The sequence below is a fragment of the Crinia signifera genome, chromosome 1, assembly GCF_055691185.1.
Source record: "Crinia signifera chromosome 1, ASM5569118v1, whole genome shotgun sequence".
NCBI lineage: Eukaryota > Metazoa > Chordata > Amphibia > Anura > Myobatrachidae > Crinia > Crinia signifera.
The window spans coordinates 413,274,691-413,292,543 of NC_139217.1; the positions used below are offsets into that span (position 1 = coordinate 413,274,691).

Genomic DNA, 17,853 nt, shown 5'->3' on the forward strand with positions numbered 1-17,853 from the left:
AATATTGTTATTGCCGAAAGACTCAAATCTAAATTCAATCGAGGTTTCTCATTGTAGACGTCAATACTGTCCACAGCTGTTAGGTTAAGGTAAAATAGTTCATCTAGTTCGTAGATTTTATCATCAATTATGGAAACTTCTATTACAGAACTTGTCTGATGTTCCTTAAAGATCAGCTCTCCGTAATTAATGGGCACAAAATCTTCTTTTTCTTTGGCACTTCCCGAAATGGTCTGAAAAGTGAGTTTTGTGTTGTTGCCATGGAAACCAAACAAGCGCTGCACGTGCAGCGTCACTGTCCGGCTGTCTTCCTGCACTATGACGTACTTGGAAGTTGGCGCAAACTGGAAAATTCCCATCGGTTCGAATTCTGCTAAAGTAAATCCTGGTCTGCAGGACAGAGAACAGAACCACATTATAGACCATGAATCAGGGCATCAAAGAGTTGCTAACTTTGTTTAAATGCCCAATATGCATAATTAACAAGAATTGATTAAGCCATTATGATGTTAATTTCTTCTAACGTTATGTAGCACTTAGGGAAGTCAATGCTGGCGACAGGATGCTGTGAGAGTATCGCAGCCAGAATGATATATGTCAATTATCCCACAGATGCTCATGTGTGTGCATGTGCTAATAGAGCTGGTCTCTGGAGATGTTTGATCAATATAAAGTCGCCAGAGCCCTTAATTAGTTCATAAATGACTCGTCATTTTCCTTTGTGCTCTGTCTAAACTTTATTTAATGTGTGAATTCAATTATATTTAATTGATGTGACTGATTAAATATTCTCTGTAAAGTAGGATCCATATAAGTAAGTGTCAATAAGTAAACAAGAAACAGCAATGACAACCATTGTATGGATCACTTTGTACAAACACATGCCTTCTAGACAGACATAGATCAAGATAGGGACAGAACTGGCTGAAAACACCTCTGTCGTTGTTACAACCACTCACTAAGGGGATTGGCCTATTATCCCTGAAAAACCATTGGAAGCTAAAAAGGACAGGTTTTTATGTTTTCCCGATGTTTCACCAATTTTTTTTTTTTTTTGATTGCCAGATAAAATACTCATTTTTTACCAAGAAGCCCACAGGTTCAGTGGCTTTAAGCCCAAATCAGAACAATTTTCGATGAAAATGGGGCAGCTTTTTCTGGATTTGACTTTGCCGGTCTGATATTAAAAAAAGTTAGAATACAAAAAGTAATAATTACTCTTGTATAAGGCTCCCTTAAGGTGCCCACACATGCACCGATCCCAGCGGTGCGATGCTATGCGATGGGGTGCGCGCTCCCGCGGCACCTCATCGCACAGTACAAAAAGTATGTGCAGCACATACTTTTTATACTAGCTTTTTATCGCATCGCATGCACATCGCATGCACAAGGCACACGATGCGATGTGTGCTAGTTAAGCACAGAACGCACGCCGGGATCGGTGCGTGTGTGGGCACCTTTAGAACTAATGTTGCCACTCTGTGAATAATATAACACAAAACACACTGATCTGCCTATAAAATTGATGTATATATATATAAATATAACTCCTGTGCGGACTATACCACACCCACTATATTATTCTGTTTTGGTTGTAAAACATGTTACATCATAAAAATAATCTAATTAAAGTACTGCTTTTTCTATTTTTTTTTGTTATTTGAATCATCCTCTACTTGATTGGCATTTAGAGTGGTTGGACTTAGCTCATTACATCATTATCTCCATCAGCTGGGAGAGAATAAAGCAGCTTTTGGTCAGAAGGGGCATCGCATTACTGGAGCTGACGCTCACACCCCATAATGTGACCCTTAATCACAAACACCTGTGACATCAGTCTCTTCTGGCTGATGGTTTTAAATGACTTGATTGGCCAGAAAATATTTAACCTTGACAGTGCGTTAGAAATACAAAACATCTACCTTCTCATAGTGGGACAAGGCATCAAATCCAAATAATTCTGTTATTATTCATGTTTAGGAGAAGCACACATAAGTAAATAAAAAAAGAAAGTACAGTACTTGTGTAGTTTCACGGCGCCACCGCGCGCACAGTCTGTTAGAAACTTGGCAGCTTATCCACGTCAACCCGAAGCATGGCGAGCGCAGCGAGCCCAGCGAGGGGCGGCGGTACGCGTCCTACGACCTTTTCATACCCCCACTATCCACGTCGGCGTGAAGTTGAGAATAGAAAGTGTGGCGAGCGCAGCGAGCCACCGGGCCCGAAGCGTGGCGAGCGAAGCGAGCCCTGCAAAAGGACGCGGACACCTGTGAAGCCCGCGAGGGGACGTGTATACCTGTGAAGGTATCCGCGTCCCCTCGCGGGGTACGCTGCGCTCGCCACGCTTTGGGCTCGGTGGCTCGCTGCGCTCGCCACATTTTCTATTCTGAACTCCACGCCGACGTGGATAGTGGGGGTATGAAAAGGTCGTAGGATAACAGCTAGAGCGGCACGCGCACAGTTAAACAGAGACTCTGGCAGGCTGTGGCGCCGTGAAACTACACAAGTACCGAAAGTACCTTTTAATACGCTAACTATTATGGTAAAATAGTGATAGGTGTACCAAAGACAATCAAGACATTTTGGGGGGTATGCAATGTTGGATCACGGCTGTCGATACCCGCCAACAGCCGTGATCCAGGCCCATTTGCGGTCAGATCGACCGCATAACGACAGATGGGATTCAATATCCCGCCTGCTGATGGGCGCAAAGGGGGCGTGGCCGCGAAAACGGCCATGGATTGTCGATCTGCGGCCTGGATAACGACAATCCACGGCCGTTATTGGCAGAATAGGCCCGACAACTTATGAAGTCAGGCCCGTTCTGCCATCATCCCGCATCAATGCTGCTGTTAATGACAGCATTGAATAGGGAGCCGCCACTATTTCCCACGTCGGAAATAGTGGTGGCAGATTGCATATCTCCCCAAGCCTTGGGGAGAGATAAAGTACTAACAAATCAACAAGCTGTTGTTTTCCAAGCTCAGCCTGTAGAATGATAGCTGATTGGTTGCACTTTGTCTCTCACTGCTTTACTTCTTTGCAAGGTTTTATATATCTCCCCCAAAACACATACAAAACATGAGGCTCTTACTTCAGCCGAGCTCCACTTGTCACGCTGCTGTTTAGGCCAATAAGCTGCAAAGCGAAACCTTCTGGACCGTTAGTATTTGCCTCCAAGTATAGTGGAATTGATTTCCTGTATTCTCCATGGGCAAAGACAACAGTACCTGGCCAGAAATGTAAGGCTATAGTCAGGCAGAACACAATACAGGGATTAACTCATCAAATTTCTGATCTTCCTGATGTGAGATACTAAGAGCCTGTATCATGCACAATCCATTCATTCATCATCTTCCGGACATTGAAGACACTCGGTAGATGAATCTCATCAATAGTTTTAAATTAAATGACCATTTAATTTTCAAGGAAAAGAAAAATGTCACATGACATTTGTTTTGTATGTTGGTTTGCTAGCACCAACACTAGCTTTATGGCAGTACATTAAAATCAAACACAATTACAATGAAAACCATAATAAATAGTGTGTTATATAAAATATACTAAATTGAGGGACAGGAAACTGAAGGGAGAATTAGAGGGAGATGATTATACAGCAGATAGATAAACAGGAGTGATGACAGGTAGCACGATGTGATTTCAATTAAAAAGTATGATGCTTTTCAAGACGCAGAGCATTAGAAGGCTGGAGACCCGCAGCACTTCATCAAGATGGCAAAGACGATGGCGATACGGCGCATGCACATCGACGGTTCACAAATTAGAGGTACTATTTAAATAATAACTGCGCCAATGATACACATGCCTCATATCGCCGATGCTGCGGGTCCAGCATAGCGAGAGTAATACACCAGGGGAAGCGTTATCCACTGACATAAAGTACGGGGATAGCGCATATAGCCCTGATCGCCATTCCATACATCTACCCCTGAATGTGTTGAAAGTGTTTTATACAGTATGCCTATTTTTCTATTAGTATAAAGAAAGGAAACCCTTTTGTGAGAGAATTATAAGCTGATTAAAGATCACTTTGAAATGGAGCTATTGATACTGTCAAGTGCTGAGGATAACTGTGCTATTAAAAGTAGAACTGTATTTAATGTGCTTTATCACTGGAAACTTAGAAAGTCATTGCTATAGTTTCTCTGAAATCAAGAAAGACCAACATTAGATGCTAATCCTATTACTTTTGCCTACTGTGGATTGCAAGTTCATGCATGTTATTGGACAGCAAACACCTAACAATAAAGAACTTTCAAAGAAAGAACTTTGTGCATCCATTAAGTAAATGACCGCCTCCTCTAGCATCCTCAAAAACTGTCTGCATTATGGGGGCAGCCATTTTTCGAGTGTCACTTTTTTATAAGCAGCCGGAGCCAGGAGAGCCAGGGACCCGACAGATCTGTGTGTCCGGGTTAGAGGCAGCGGTGTGGGCGCTGTATATGTAGTTAAGCCACTGAAAAGAAATTTCCAATTGTTCATACATAGATGAAGTCCTAAGGACAAGTCGGACTCAATTCCCCTTGAGCCCCCTCAGCAGCTCCCTGGGAGAGCTTACTGACCAAGTATCGGACTGTATCGGATGCAATACATCGCGGGTGCTAAAAATCTGTTGGCTGCATGTACGAGTTATCTTATGTGCAGACCGTCCAACCTCTGACTCTGATCCAATGCGCACGGGACCACGCATCGGATCAGATGTCATATCAGACAGAATCGCATAGTGTATGGAGGCCTTTTAGTTAAAAAAAATGTAAAACATACAATACAGTAGTTAGGAAAAGAAGAGTTACTTCTGTAACACAACATCACAACAGAGAATTCTATATTATTCCTCAATAATATGTGTTTTCATCTGTAGATGTGTCACCAAGTTCACTAGTAGATTAATAGTTTTCATATTTTTTACAATTAGTGGCATAGAGTATATTAATATCTGGAAGTATAATGTCCACACATACATCTAGGCACACCAAGTATCATTTACTGCTTTTAATATCACATAAACATCTGTATTCCTTACCGGATTCAGGTGACATTTTACCAAGGCGGATGTTCTTTGGCATATGACCAGGCGGATATCCAGAACGCCAGTTTATGGCTATGGAACCATAAGTACCTTCCCTGTATATAAAAGCATGGCCTATTCCTGATGTAATATTTGTAAGTCGAAAAGCAACTGACTCAAAACCAACCTGCACGAGAAAGAAATGGGTTTAAAATCCACTAATATTAATATACTGTTGTCTTTGCCTGTGCATATATATATATATATATATATATATATATATATATATATATATATAAAGTATGCAAGAATTTCTGTATTTTGCATGCTAGAATGTATGAATATGTATACATACCCAAGCCTTTATCCCTTCTGCAGTTATACCTACAGAAATAGCACCAGCTATCGAGCCCCGAGATTTGGTGCCATTGTGGGTAGTGGGGTGGAGAAGAAGATATAAGTGGGGGAGGGGAAGGCAAGGGAAGAGGGTCCTGATTGTAAGAGACAGTGAGCGAGGGAGATAGCGCACTGGATTAGGATGAGAGCCGGGTGTAAAGGTTTTGGGAGCCCATTTGAAGCATTTGAAAGAGGTGAAAAGTCTAAATTTGCAGGAACAGTCCCAAGATTCAGTACAGGTTGGGTCTCCCACATCCGAAAATTGGATATAAAATACATTCCAAAATCTAACATTTTGAGCATGACAGAGTCACCTTTGCATTCAAATAACTCAATACACACAAATATTGTGTCATGCACATAAGAACCAGATTAGCACATTCATAGATAAGGGCCCACAGCCCATGTTTGACAATGGTCCCTGGAAATTCCATCTGCATAAAAGTCCTTTTCTTATCACATTATTATCCACTATTATTTATTTACATTTTTTTCTGCTGCTTGGTTAAGTTTCATGTATTTATTGTATACAGCACCATAAGAGTGATGGGCCGTTGAGGCGTCCTCCTATGAGAAAACAGATATTTTGCACAAAGAGGACCCCACATAGACCTGTAACTCAAGCCAAGAACATGTGAACTGGAAGGCACTGTGTAGCAAAATGTGAACTGGGAGGCACTGTGTGGCATATGAACTGGGAGGCACTGTGTGGCATATGAACTGGGAGGCACTGTATGGTATGTGAAGTGGGAGGCACTGTTTGCCATATGAACTAGGAGGCATTGTGTGGCATATGAAGTGGGAGGCACTCTATGGCATGTGAAGTGGGAGGCACTGTGTGCCATATGAACTAGGAGTCACTGTGTGGCATATGAAGTGGGAGGCACTCTATGGCATGTGAAGTGGGATGCACTGTGTGTCATATGAACTGGGAGGCACTGTGTGGCATATGAACTGGGAGGCACTGTGTGGCATATGAACTGGGAGGCACTGTGTGGCATATGAACTGGGAGGCACTGTGTGGCATATGAACTGGGAGGCACTGTGTGGCATATGAACTGAGAGGCACTGTATGGTATGTGAAGTGGGAGGCACTGTGTGCCATATGAACTAGGAGTCACTGTGTGGCATATGAAGTGGGAGGCACTCTATGGCATGTGAAATGGGAGGCACTGTGTTCCATATGAACTGGGAGGCACTGTGTGGCATATGAACTGGGAGGCACTGAGTGGCATATGAACTGGGAGGCACTGTGTGCCATATAAACTGGGAGGCACTTTATGGCATGTTAAGTGGGAGGTACTGTGTGGCATATGAACTGGGAGGCACTGTGTGGCATGTGAAGTGGGAAGCACTATGTGTCATGTGAAATGTTAGGCACTGTGTGCAGTGGTGTGAAAAGAGGGGTTCAGGCCTCCCCCAAGTGTAGCCTGCTGAGGGGTGATATCAATGCGCTGGCTCTTGCTCGGTGCTGCACTGAAAAATTACATGCAGCATCCGGCTCCTGTCACAGTGTGGGAACTGGCACTACACACATACTGGTCCATGATTGCACCCTGCTTCTCCAAGACCCACAGAGTAACTAAAACCGGGTCTGTGCCACAAGGCCATGCCCTAACTGCAAGGTGACGCCCCTTTTTTAACGGAGTGGGTCTTCAGTGTGCAAACAATATGTCCAGCCTCGCTGGGTCTCAGTTAAGGTGCCATGTGTGGCATGTGAAGTAGGAAGCACTGTGTGGGCATATGGCCAGATGTACTAAGCTTCAAAAGTGATAAAATGGAGAGTGACAAACCAACAGCCAATCAGCTGTCAAGTCACAGACTGGGTTTGAAAATGACAGTTAGGAGCTGGCTGGTTGGTTGGTAGTTTATCACTCTTCATTTTATCACTTTTCAAGGCTTAGTACATCTTGCCCATAATGTGCACTAGGGCACTACTACGAATAGGAATAAAATAAGTTAAGTTGCTACAATGGCACATAAAATGAACAACCACTGCAGACAGGGCTTCTCTCTAAAAGCACTGCTACACTGTGCCACCCATTGTATATGGCACAGGAAATGCCCACATAGATTCAAAATATATGGAGAAGTGGTTGGAGGGTCAGAGTGACCAGAACAAATGGGTCTTTTGAGTGTAATGAGTGACAATAGTAGATCTACGTATGCACTAACAAGCCTCTGCAGGTCTACATTACATGTTGTTCTATGCAAGCAGCTTATCATAGATATTATCTTATATTTACTATACAAATACCAAGAAATATATCACCTGTGTCTGGTACAATGGAATGTGCTGCCATGTAGTGACTTTAAATCTATAATGTACTTGTCTGATTTAATGATACAACACCTATATAGGTATTGACCAATACCTATACTGCTTACACCAAAGACATAGGGGGTTTGTTGTTTGATTTAATGTTCAACAGCAGAATTAAATGTATAAATTATTTAGACAATTAAAGTATAATTTTAAGGAAAATTATTAGTTTACTTAATTCCTTTCGATTTGCTACTATAATTGCCATCACGGTATTTAACTAAAACACACTTACCGCAAAGTGGATTTACCATACATATATTTATCCCACATAAATCTAGCCTCCTTGCGCATTAAACAGCCCTTCTAGTCCTGCCATGTCATAGTGTGACTCGGAAGTGCCAAGAATATTTCTCTGTGAATTTTTCCATTACAATGGGGGGTATGGAATTCTCCGCCGCTACTTCCGATGGGGGAAATAGTGGTGGGCCCTATTCAATGCTGTCTTTTTGACAGCATTGAAGAGGCATCACGGCAGAACGAGCCCAACTTTAAAAGCTGTCAGGCCCATTCTGTCAATAACGGACGTGGATTGTCACGATCCCAGCCGTATAGCGACAATCCATGGTCGTTTACATAGATCGTCAGGTAGGACATTGAATCCCGCCTACCAACTTGCTGTTGGGCAAACCGCAAACGGGCCAGGAGCCGTGATCCGAGATTGCATACAAGACACTCAATGCTACCGAGTCACACAGAGCTCTTGCATGGTGTGACACGACTTGTAGCACATGGAGGATAAATATATGTGGTCACTTAAATGTAACAAGTATTGGTTAATTGGTATTGCATTCGAGTGTCCAATATAAATATAAGCACTAACATTAAGAGCTTATAATATTAAACTGGTTGTGCTACAGGAAGATAACCAACCAATAGCTGAGCTCCTAACATGTTCTTCTATGACTATGAATATTGTGCTTATTCCTAGTGAAATCTTTTATATGTAAACTTGTACTTGTTTCCCCTCTGCTGTTAGAAATGGACAATTGCAGTCACTGTTACTATACCTCTGAATTGGCAGCATTTGTCGGTACTGATACCGGAGTTGGCGTTTGTCCTTTATGTATTTGGGGCTTTCCAAAGGTACTCATACCCATCAGAGTAACGTTGGTCAGCTCAAGAGTAAAATTAAAACCAGGCATAAGGAAAACCTGTAGATGAAAACGGATTTATAAGAAAACACACATATATAATATAAATAATATACTGCACCTAACATACTGCAGTAGATCTTTTATTCTACAATTTAATAACAAACGGAGGAAAATACCGACCTGGTCACTAATTGGCACTGCACTAACACCATAACTTGCACCATCCGGAATCAGCACATTCATTACAATTGTTCCTGTACGATTTCCTATTTCTGGCTGCCCAAAGGATAACTTATACTCCACAGTGACATCTCCAAATGTGCCAGCAAGTCTCGTCACATTGACTTGTACATAGCGACCCAAGTCCTTATTCACAACGATGGTCTGCCTTGCAAGGTCCAAAAGGAACACACCGTGAGGTTCATCATTTGCCAGAACACTGAACCATGACACACTTTTATCATTATCCAAATCTGCCCCTCCTTCCACAGAGGTCAACTGGATCATATAGGTCTCATCTAGTTCTGGCACATCATCTGGAAGGAGCTGAATGGTTATAGTTGCAACACTCTGACCATCAGGAATGATAACCGAACCGGAAGTCCTATTGAAGTCACTCTGAATATCTGAAGCACTGGTCAATTGCCAATAAACCTTGAAAAAGAAAAAGGAATGCTTTATTGACTGATAATAATATGTTTATACAGAAGGTTGCTACGGTAAGTACATATAGAACCTGATTCACACCTGATCACTCATCTGTAGATGACTGCGATTCACTCCCCATCGAATCATTTTACCAGTCTGTGCAAATGTAAGTAACTCTGACCATTCCACAACTCTGTCATAGGTACAAGCTGGTTGAGACTGGCACTAACGGCACACGCCCTCCCACAAAATGCATGTGCACGCCTGCGCTATTTTTTCTGGACATTCCCTGAAAACGGCTGATAATCACCCCCAAACATTGACTTCCTGTCAGTCAATTGGCAAGGAGATTGCAATTTGAGTTCTGTGTGTGCACTACAATCCGTACGCAGTCATTTGATAATCAAACGGATTGCTAATTCACACAACAGGGATCAACTCTGAATCGGGCCCATGGTCAGGCTTTCTCCGAAGGCATACGATGGTACATAATAGTGTCACCTGTTTTTGTCTCATTTTCTAACAACTACAGTACTGTCGTTCAGAAAGGAACATAATACATTTCTAAAGACCTGTTCATGTTTTAAGTATGAAAGCTACTATAAATCGTGTACCGACATATAACTTTAGCTTCATCTTTTCTTTCATCAAACCCCCCAACTATACAGTTCCAAATCTAAAATAAAGTATTTAATGAATTATTTTTTTTTTGTTTCTAAGATTTTTTTTTTTAACTGGTTTAATAGTTAAATTAGCTACACTAAATTTATTATCAGTAAAATGTAAAACCGACTAATTTCTACTGTATATAAATTACTTTCTACTGCGTTACACAGTGTGCATCCATTGAATACAATACAGGAGGAACCTCAGTGAAGGCATTGTTCTCAAGGACTTGTTTTTGTAGGAAACAAGAGGTATTAATGTACTGTACAATAAAACACAAGGGGTGAGATTTAATAGCATGAGAGATTTAGAAAGTGAGAGATTTGGTGAGAAATCTCCAGTTTTTTTAAAACGACAATCATTTACACTGCAAAACCAGTTTGATTTTAAAGATTAAATGATTGCCGCTTTAAAAAAACTGGAGATTTCTTACCAAATCTCTCAGTTTCTGAATCTCTCACCCTATTAAATCTCACCCAAGATATGTTCCTTACAATGGATCAGCCTTGTATGAATACATGGTTCAAGTAAACCTTTCATGTGCCCATGTGCTAATTGAGACAATGACACCCAGCTGCTTTATGTTTTAAAGTTACCGCAGCTCTATACAGTACAAATCAGACTTTATTGTCATTGAAATAGCAGTGGAAATAGCAGTGTGAGACATGTCAGGTTCCCATACAAACAGATAATCTTAAATAAAACTTGGGTACTTATGCATTATAGTGTGGCGAGCGCAGCGAGCCACCGATCCCGAAGCGTGGCGAGCGCAGCGAGCCCCGCGTGGGGACGAGGAATACGAGCCCGAAGCGTGGCGAGCGGACGCGAAATGCATGTTAAGTAATCCGCGGCTGCTCACCACGCTTCGGGCTCGTATTCCGCGTCCCATCGCGGGGCTCGCTGAACTCGCCACGCTTCGGGCTCGGTGGCTCGCTGCGCTTGCCACACTATATGAAATCAACTCCACGCCGACGTGGATAGTGGGGGTATGAAAAGGTCGGAGGACGCGTACCGCTGCGCTCGCCACGCTTCGGGTTGGCATTGATGGTGGGGTGGCGTTAACAATGAGGGGGCATAAACCTAATGGGGGGGCCTGGGGGGCATTTAACATTGACCCTAATGTGAAATGGGGTGTCAGGGAACATTTGAAACCATTTAACATTGATTCCTATGGAAAAATTGCGTCGTCGCATCGGTCGCGATTTTTCCTACGCGATGGAAAAATCGGGCGTCGTGATAATACATAAGTACCAAAATTTGTTTTCACAATGGTTGCATTTTTAAATACATCATTGCCCTACAGCACCTTGTAGTTGTCAGTAGAATTAACAAAAAATGTAGACTATAGCTATTGTTATTTACATTACTACCAGCTTTAGAAAAATATTTTCAAAAATTTTCAGAAGGCAAGTTACACCTGATCATGTATTCACCCAGTCTAAGCACCCTTTCCCCGATCTACAATCTGCGATTATGCCATTACAATATCACACCAGTACATCATAGGTCATGATACACTTCACTATACAATGTTAAAAGGAATCTAAACTGTCATTATCCAGACCTGCAGCCCTTTTCACTGGAAATAAGACATTCTAGAACCAAGATAAATCTTTTTATAACTATTCTCCAGGTTTCAAATCAATTGTGCGAATTACGGTGCATTTGCAGTGTCTTAACAACTAGCACAAGTGCTCCTCATTTTCAAAAAAATACTCCCACATCAACCTACAGTATAGACCAGTTGCACTTTAGACTATGGTTGCAATGCAATCGCGATCTGTGATTTTTGCAAATCTGCAGGCTTTGCTGAATAGGGCCCACAGAACTCAACCTTGTGTGATTTAGGGGGTTATTCAGGTTGATTCGCAAGGCTGCGAATTCGCAGCCTGGCGAATCCACCAAACCCCGCCCAGCGAACGCACGCCCCCCCCCCCCGCCACCCCAGCAAAGTGCGGCTTCGCCCGCACAGCAGCGAATGGATGTTTTGCATAAACATCCATTCGCCTTGCTGGGGTGTCCGCCCACATCATGATGTTTAGCGTGCACACTTATATAAGTGACTTTTGAGTTACTTACATTTGCGTGCACGCTGGCGTGATATGGGCGGGCAGCTGACATCCGGTGATGTCAGCTACCCGGCCCACACACCCGCGTCACTGCCTCATTACCATGAGAACGCCCAGCGTTCTCATGGAAACGCCCATGGAACGCTGGGCGTTCCCATATGGTAATGGAGCAGCCCGGCGCTCCCCGCCCATCTCCGCCCCCCCCCCCCTCGCTGCCATGGGTGCGTGCACCCGGCGACCCGAAAGGTCGCCGTGGGTGCACGCACCATGCACCTGCACAGAAACACACCTGCGCATGCGCAGACGCACAACATCGGTACTGCGTGCGAATGCGCGCAGTACCGATGAAATCTTTAATATGTAATAGTACTATAACATTCCTGCTACTTTTACCTCCTCCTATGTACTATAACCTCCCTGTTACTTTTACCTCCTCTTATGTACTATAACCTTCCTCATACTTTTACCTCTTCTTATACAACCACCCAGTTTGAGCTGGCTAACTACTGCTTGACTACACTACTTATAATACACACAAAAGAACATGTACAAGAAGACATTAGTAAAACTATCATTCTGAGGAGGGCTACTCTATGCACAGGGTTTCCCCAGCTGGAATGTACTAGATTGTATAGGGGTCATTATTTAATCCTATATTTTTGACCGTCACTGGGATGGCTGCATGTATCTTGTGCTTAACCCTCTGTGAGAGATGTGTAAAAAATCTGCTTATCCAGCCAGCATCGCTCACATTTGTTATATAAACTCAAATAAAAAATGTTGCATTCAAAAAGACTGTATTTCCTAAATAAGAATACAATATACAATATATTCCGTACAACTATAAGAGATGAAAAAAAAAAAATTAAGGATGTTGACAAACATATTAGTACCGTAAGGTTGCCTAGCGTTCCTTGAACTCTCTTGACAATAAAAGTTATATTCAAGGGCCCCTCTGTGGCTTCTGGCTCTGTATAATTCTTCCTCAGAAGCGATTCAGCTGAAAATTGAACAATTCCATTTGGATCGCCAAACTTCTGTATCTAGGATATAGGAGTTCAGAAGACACATATTGAATACATGATCATACAATATAGTTCTAAGTAAAACTTTAGAAACTAGGTCTAACATATATATATATATATATATATATATATATATATATATATATATATATATACACAGATTGTGATTTACTGAGATTATTTACTCATATCAGTATTTGTACGGGTAGTGCTTTACTCATGATATGTACAGTACGTAGGCACACACACACACACACACACACCCTACCAATATGTTTCTGGGCTGTGGGAGATGACTAGAGCATTTGGGGGAAATAAAACACAACTATGAGATACCATGAAATCTTCACAAAGATAGGCTGGACTCTTCTTCCTTCTCTATTTGCTTCTCTCAATATATTTTTTAAGGTGCAATTGACTTGGGTCATTCTTCAACCTGCACTTTCCAGTTGTCTCAATTATTAAATTAGGTTTGATTAAAACAACCTGTAGCCAATCCGATTGCCGCTTTTTTCGAAGCAGTACCGGTTATTTCAGGAATGTGCTGCTCTTGTGAGAGGATGTGACCTGTCCACTTGTGAGATTATATAAAGGAGGTTGAGGTTATTGTGACAGGAGCAAAGTCATATGGGTAAATTTACTAAGATGGGATGTTGCATATAGAACCAATCAGATATCTTCAAGAAGGTGCTAATTGAATAAGAAATAGAATCTGATTGGTTGCTATGTGCAACATCCCATCTTCAATAGAAATCCCATATTAGTAAATGTAACCCATAATGTGCAATGGGGAATGGAGGACAGCAGGAACGACAGACTGATGGTTAGATAGTAAAAGAAGCAAGTGCCCCAAACATCTCAGAAATACTCACTGTCAGAGTCACGTTTCCTGCTTTGGGGTCAACATCAATCGTCCCGCTTGCAATGCTCAGTACAACAATGAATGTCTCCTGGACCTCAATTTCTCCATGGGGAAGGATATTCAGGTTAATGATCCTTACCCCACCTTCTCCATCTTTGTAATAGAAAGATCCATTCAGAGGTTCGCTGAAGTCATCATTCGCAGTGGTCAGGATGGACCTGGAATTTGGTCCCAATATATGCCACGAAATCTGAAGAAGGTGGGGCAGTAAAATATATCAAGTGCAATTCAGCATATATTATTATTATTATTATTATTATTATTATTCTATTACTATTTACTGATGGAGCCTTCTTCAGCTAGCCTTTTCCGGATAGCCATGGTGAGCCAAGGCCTATAGTTCTCAGCTGCAATACAATAGATAGAACAATACAGTAGGGGAATAGCAGAGGATTTAGTCCGACAGCTCTGGCTCACTTAATCCTGTTAAAGGACTAGATAAGGATGGCTCTAGCTGTATATGTATAAATCATAAAAGCATAGCTGTGCAAGTAAAGACTGCTAAATGGCCATGCTTAATTTGGCCATGCATACAGAAATCCCAATTTAACAAATACAATTAGAGTGAAGTTCTTCAGTACAGGTAATACCAGCAGATGAACGGCATTCCCGGCAATGATGCGGGAGTGCACATCACCGCTAACCACTCACTGCCGAGCCATACACACTGGGGGCCTTATTCTAGATGGACAAAAGCATGTGCACTGCAGGGGGCAGATGTAACTTGTGCAGAGAGAATTAGATTTGGGTGGAGTTTTACTTCAAAGTGAAATCTATATTGCAGTGTAAAAATTAAGCAGCCAGTATTTACCCTGCACAGAAACAAAATAACTCACCCAAATCTAACTCTCTCTGCACATTTTACATCTGCCCCCCTGCAGTGCACATGGTTTTGTCCATCTAAGAAGGATTTTGTCAGAAAGAGTGAACTAGAATAAGGCCCTCGGTGGCTTTGAGCTGAAAGCCGCTCAAACTCGGTGTTTTGAGCGGCTTTCAGCTGAATATTCCACAGTGTGTATGGGCCTTAAGGCAGGTAAAGGTTAAAACCTGTCGCTGTGAGCTGGCACCGTGCCAGAGCCTATATCACCTGTACATGTCTTACACTACCTCCCTGAACACATGACAAAAATTCTCAGGAGCACAACATTTTATTAATCTGAGCATTAAAATGCCAATCCACAATGTTTAATATATTTGTAAAATGACTATACTGTAGTACATGTTTATTTGCAGGCTTCAAGTAATTCTCACTTTTGAAGGCATAGTAACACTAAAGTGTCGCCAGGAAAAAATAGCACTTCGAGGATGATTAACAAATATCAATCCTGTAACACTTAGTTTATCTGTCTGTATTCCTAGCATGTTAGTCATAGTAACAGTTGATGAGCTTGAAAAAATACTTTAGTCAATCAAGTTCAACCTATATATATGATCTCCTGCGGTGTAATGACCCGGATGAGGTTACTGGTATAAACTAGACTCCCTAACAACATAAAATATATGTCTAATTTATTACTGATCAGCTCATATCCCCTCTAAGACGCCTCTTCTCCAATGTAAACATACCTAACCTGGCTAGCATTTCCTTATAGCACTTTAAACCAGGCATGTCCAAACTACAGCCCTCCAGCTGTTGTGAAACTACAAGTCCCGTCGTGCCTTGCCACAGTTTTGCTATTCGGGAATACTAAAGCTGGCCATACACCTACAGATTTATTGTCAGATCTGGCTGGTTGGACAAAAACATGGTTATGGATGACAATTGACCATTTGCTTGCACCTCTTGTAATTGGTCTGTCCCCTTCCTACTAGATTGTAAGCTCCTCCGAGCAGGGCCCTCTTCCCTCCTGTTGTCAAAGCCCCCGTCTCTTCACATTTCACTCACAGCTCTCCTATACTCAAACACTCAGTGACCATCTTCGTCCGCCCATCATTGGCCTCAAGCCTCTAGTTGTATGTTGATTGAGTCCTCACTACTAATATTTAAGCTGTAATGTGTATTGAACTGTGGCGCTCTCTATTTGTAATCTATTTTTGTTATTTATTCAATGTAATGCTAAGTTTTGTCTCCCTGTATTGTTCCTTTGTACGGTGCTGCGAAATACTTGTGGCGCCTTATAAATAAAATTATTATAATAATAATAATAAATGCTGGGAAATTGACAAACTGTCATTCAGAAATGACCAGATTTTTATTCCAACCAGCCAGATCTGAAGATAAATCTGTAGGTGTATGGCCAGCTTTAAACTATGGCAAGGCATGTTGGGATGTGTAGTTTCAGAACAGCTGGAGGGCCACAGTTTGGACATGCCTGCTTTAAACCCTTAATGAATTTTGTTGCTCTTCCTCAGCAACTATATATTATCTATATATTATTTAAAGAGCATTCCTGAGCCAAGCCCAAAAGAGGTGCTCACATACCTTAAACTACAGCCCACCAGTGACTGTCGACCTTGCCTATGTTGACTATAGGTGTGCGTCCACCTTTTGGCATTGTTGATATACAGAATCTGATTTTGTTGGGTAGCATCGCATCCCCCATAGTAAAATATGGTGGGAGCAGCTGCGAGCAGGGCAGGAGGAAATTAGCTGCAAATACAGTATTGTATGTTATATGGGTCCCTATATCACACTGCCCTTGGGCCCAGATGCGCATGTCTTTCTTCTATATACTTGTCTATGTCACACTGCTCTCGTATCCAGATGTGTGTGTTTTCTTCTATACACAGGTCTATGTCACAATGCACTTGTATACAGATGCGCATGTCTTTCTTCTGGAAACTTTCATCTGTCAGACCAGACTTAGGTCTACAGTCATTAGGTCGACCCCGGAAGGTCGACTGGCCCCAAGGTCGAGAGGGTTAAAGGTCGACATGGGTCAAGGTCGACATGACTTAAGGTCGACATGGCCCAAGGCCGACATGGGTTTAGGTCGACAGTCATTAGGTCGACATGAGTTTTTCACTGTTTTTTGAGCCGACATGTGCCGACAGGCAGTATTTCATGCCCTACCATCCACTAGGGCGTGGCAGGAGAATAAAATAGTGTGCCGAGCGCAGCGAGGCACCGTGCCCGAAGCATCGCGAGCTAAGCGAGCGCTGCGAGGGGCTGCGGTTCAACTCCAACTGTGTCCATGTCGACTGTGTCGACATTCGGGCCAAAAACAGTGAAAATGCATGTCGACATAATGACTGTCGACCTAAACCCATGTCGACCTTAAGTCAGGTCGACAATGACCCATGTCGACCTTTATCCCTGTCGACCTTGGGGCCAGTCGACCTTCCGGGGTCGACTTAATGACTGTAGACCTAAGTCTGGTCTGACAGATGTACCGCTTCCCTTTCTTTACATCTGTCTATGTAACACTGCTGTTGCATCCAGATTTGCATCTTACTTCTATACAGGTGTATATATCACACTGCCCTTGTGCCCAGATGCATGTGTCTTTCTTCTATACTGTACATCTGCTGTTGTACCCAGATGTATGGGTTTTCCTTCTATACACAGGTCTATGTCACACTGCCCTTAGGGCCTTATTCTGCTTGGTGCAGTCTGTTCCGAATTCTTTCGGAGGGCGCATTTTAGCCGTCTGCGCATGCATAGGCAACGCAATGCGCATGTGCAACGTAGTGTCTCCGCACTCGTTCTCGCCAACGTCCAGAAATTTGCACCGAATT

At 42.5% G+C, this 17,853-nt stretch overlaps 1 protein-coding gene across 4 annotated transcripts in view; it reads right to left on the minus strand.

Annotated features, from left to right (window-relative positions):
* Window positions 1-17,853, minus strand: part of ADGRV1 (adhesion G protein-coupled receptor V1) — a 461,586-nt gene that overhangs the window by 202,111 nt on the left and 241,622 nt on the right. For all 4 annotated transcript variants that reach the window (XM_083151800.1, XM_083151798.1, XM_083151797.1 and 1 more), the window contains 7 exons: window positions 14,126-14,365; window positions 13,122-13,271; window positions 9,026-9,499; window positions 8,759-8,902; window positions 5,045-5,216; window positions 3,095-3,230; window positions 1-390 (listed from right to left, as the gene is read on the minus strand). The exon at window positions 1-390 is cut by the window's left edge and continues 446 nt beyond it. In XM_083151800.1, the coding sequence (XP_083007926.1) occupies window positions 1-390; window positions 3,095-3,230; window positions 5,045-5,216; window positions 8,759-8,902; window positions 9,026-9,499; window positions 13,122-13,271; window positions 14,126-14,365 (1,706 nt within the window). The remainder of the gene's footprint in view (window positions 391-3,094; window positions 3,231-5,044; window positions 5,217-8,758; window positions 8,903-9,025; window positions 9,500-13,121; window positions 13,272-14,125; window positions 14,366-17,853) is intronic.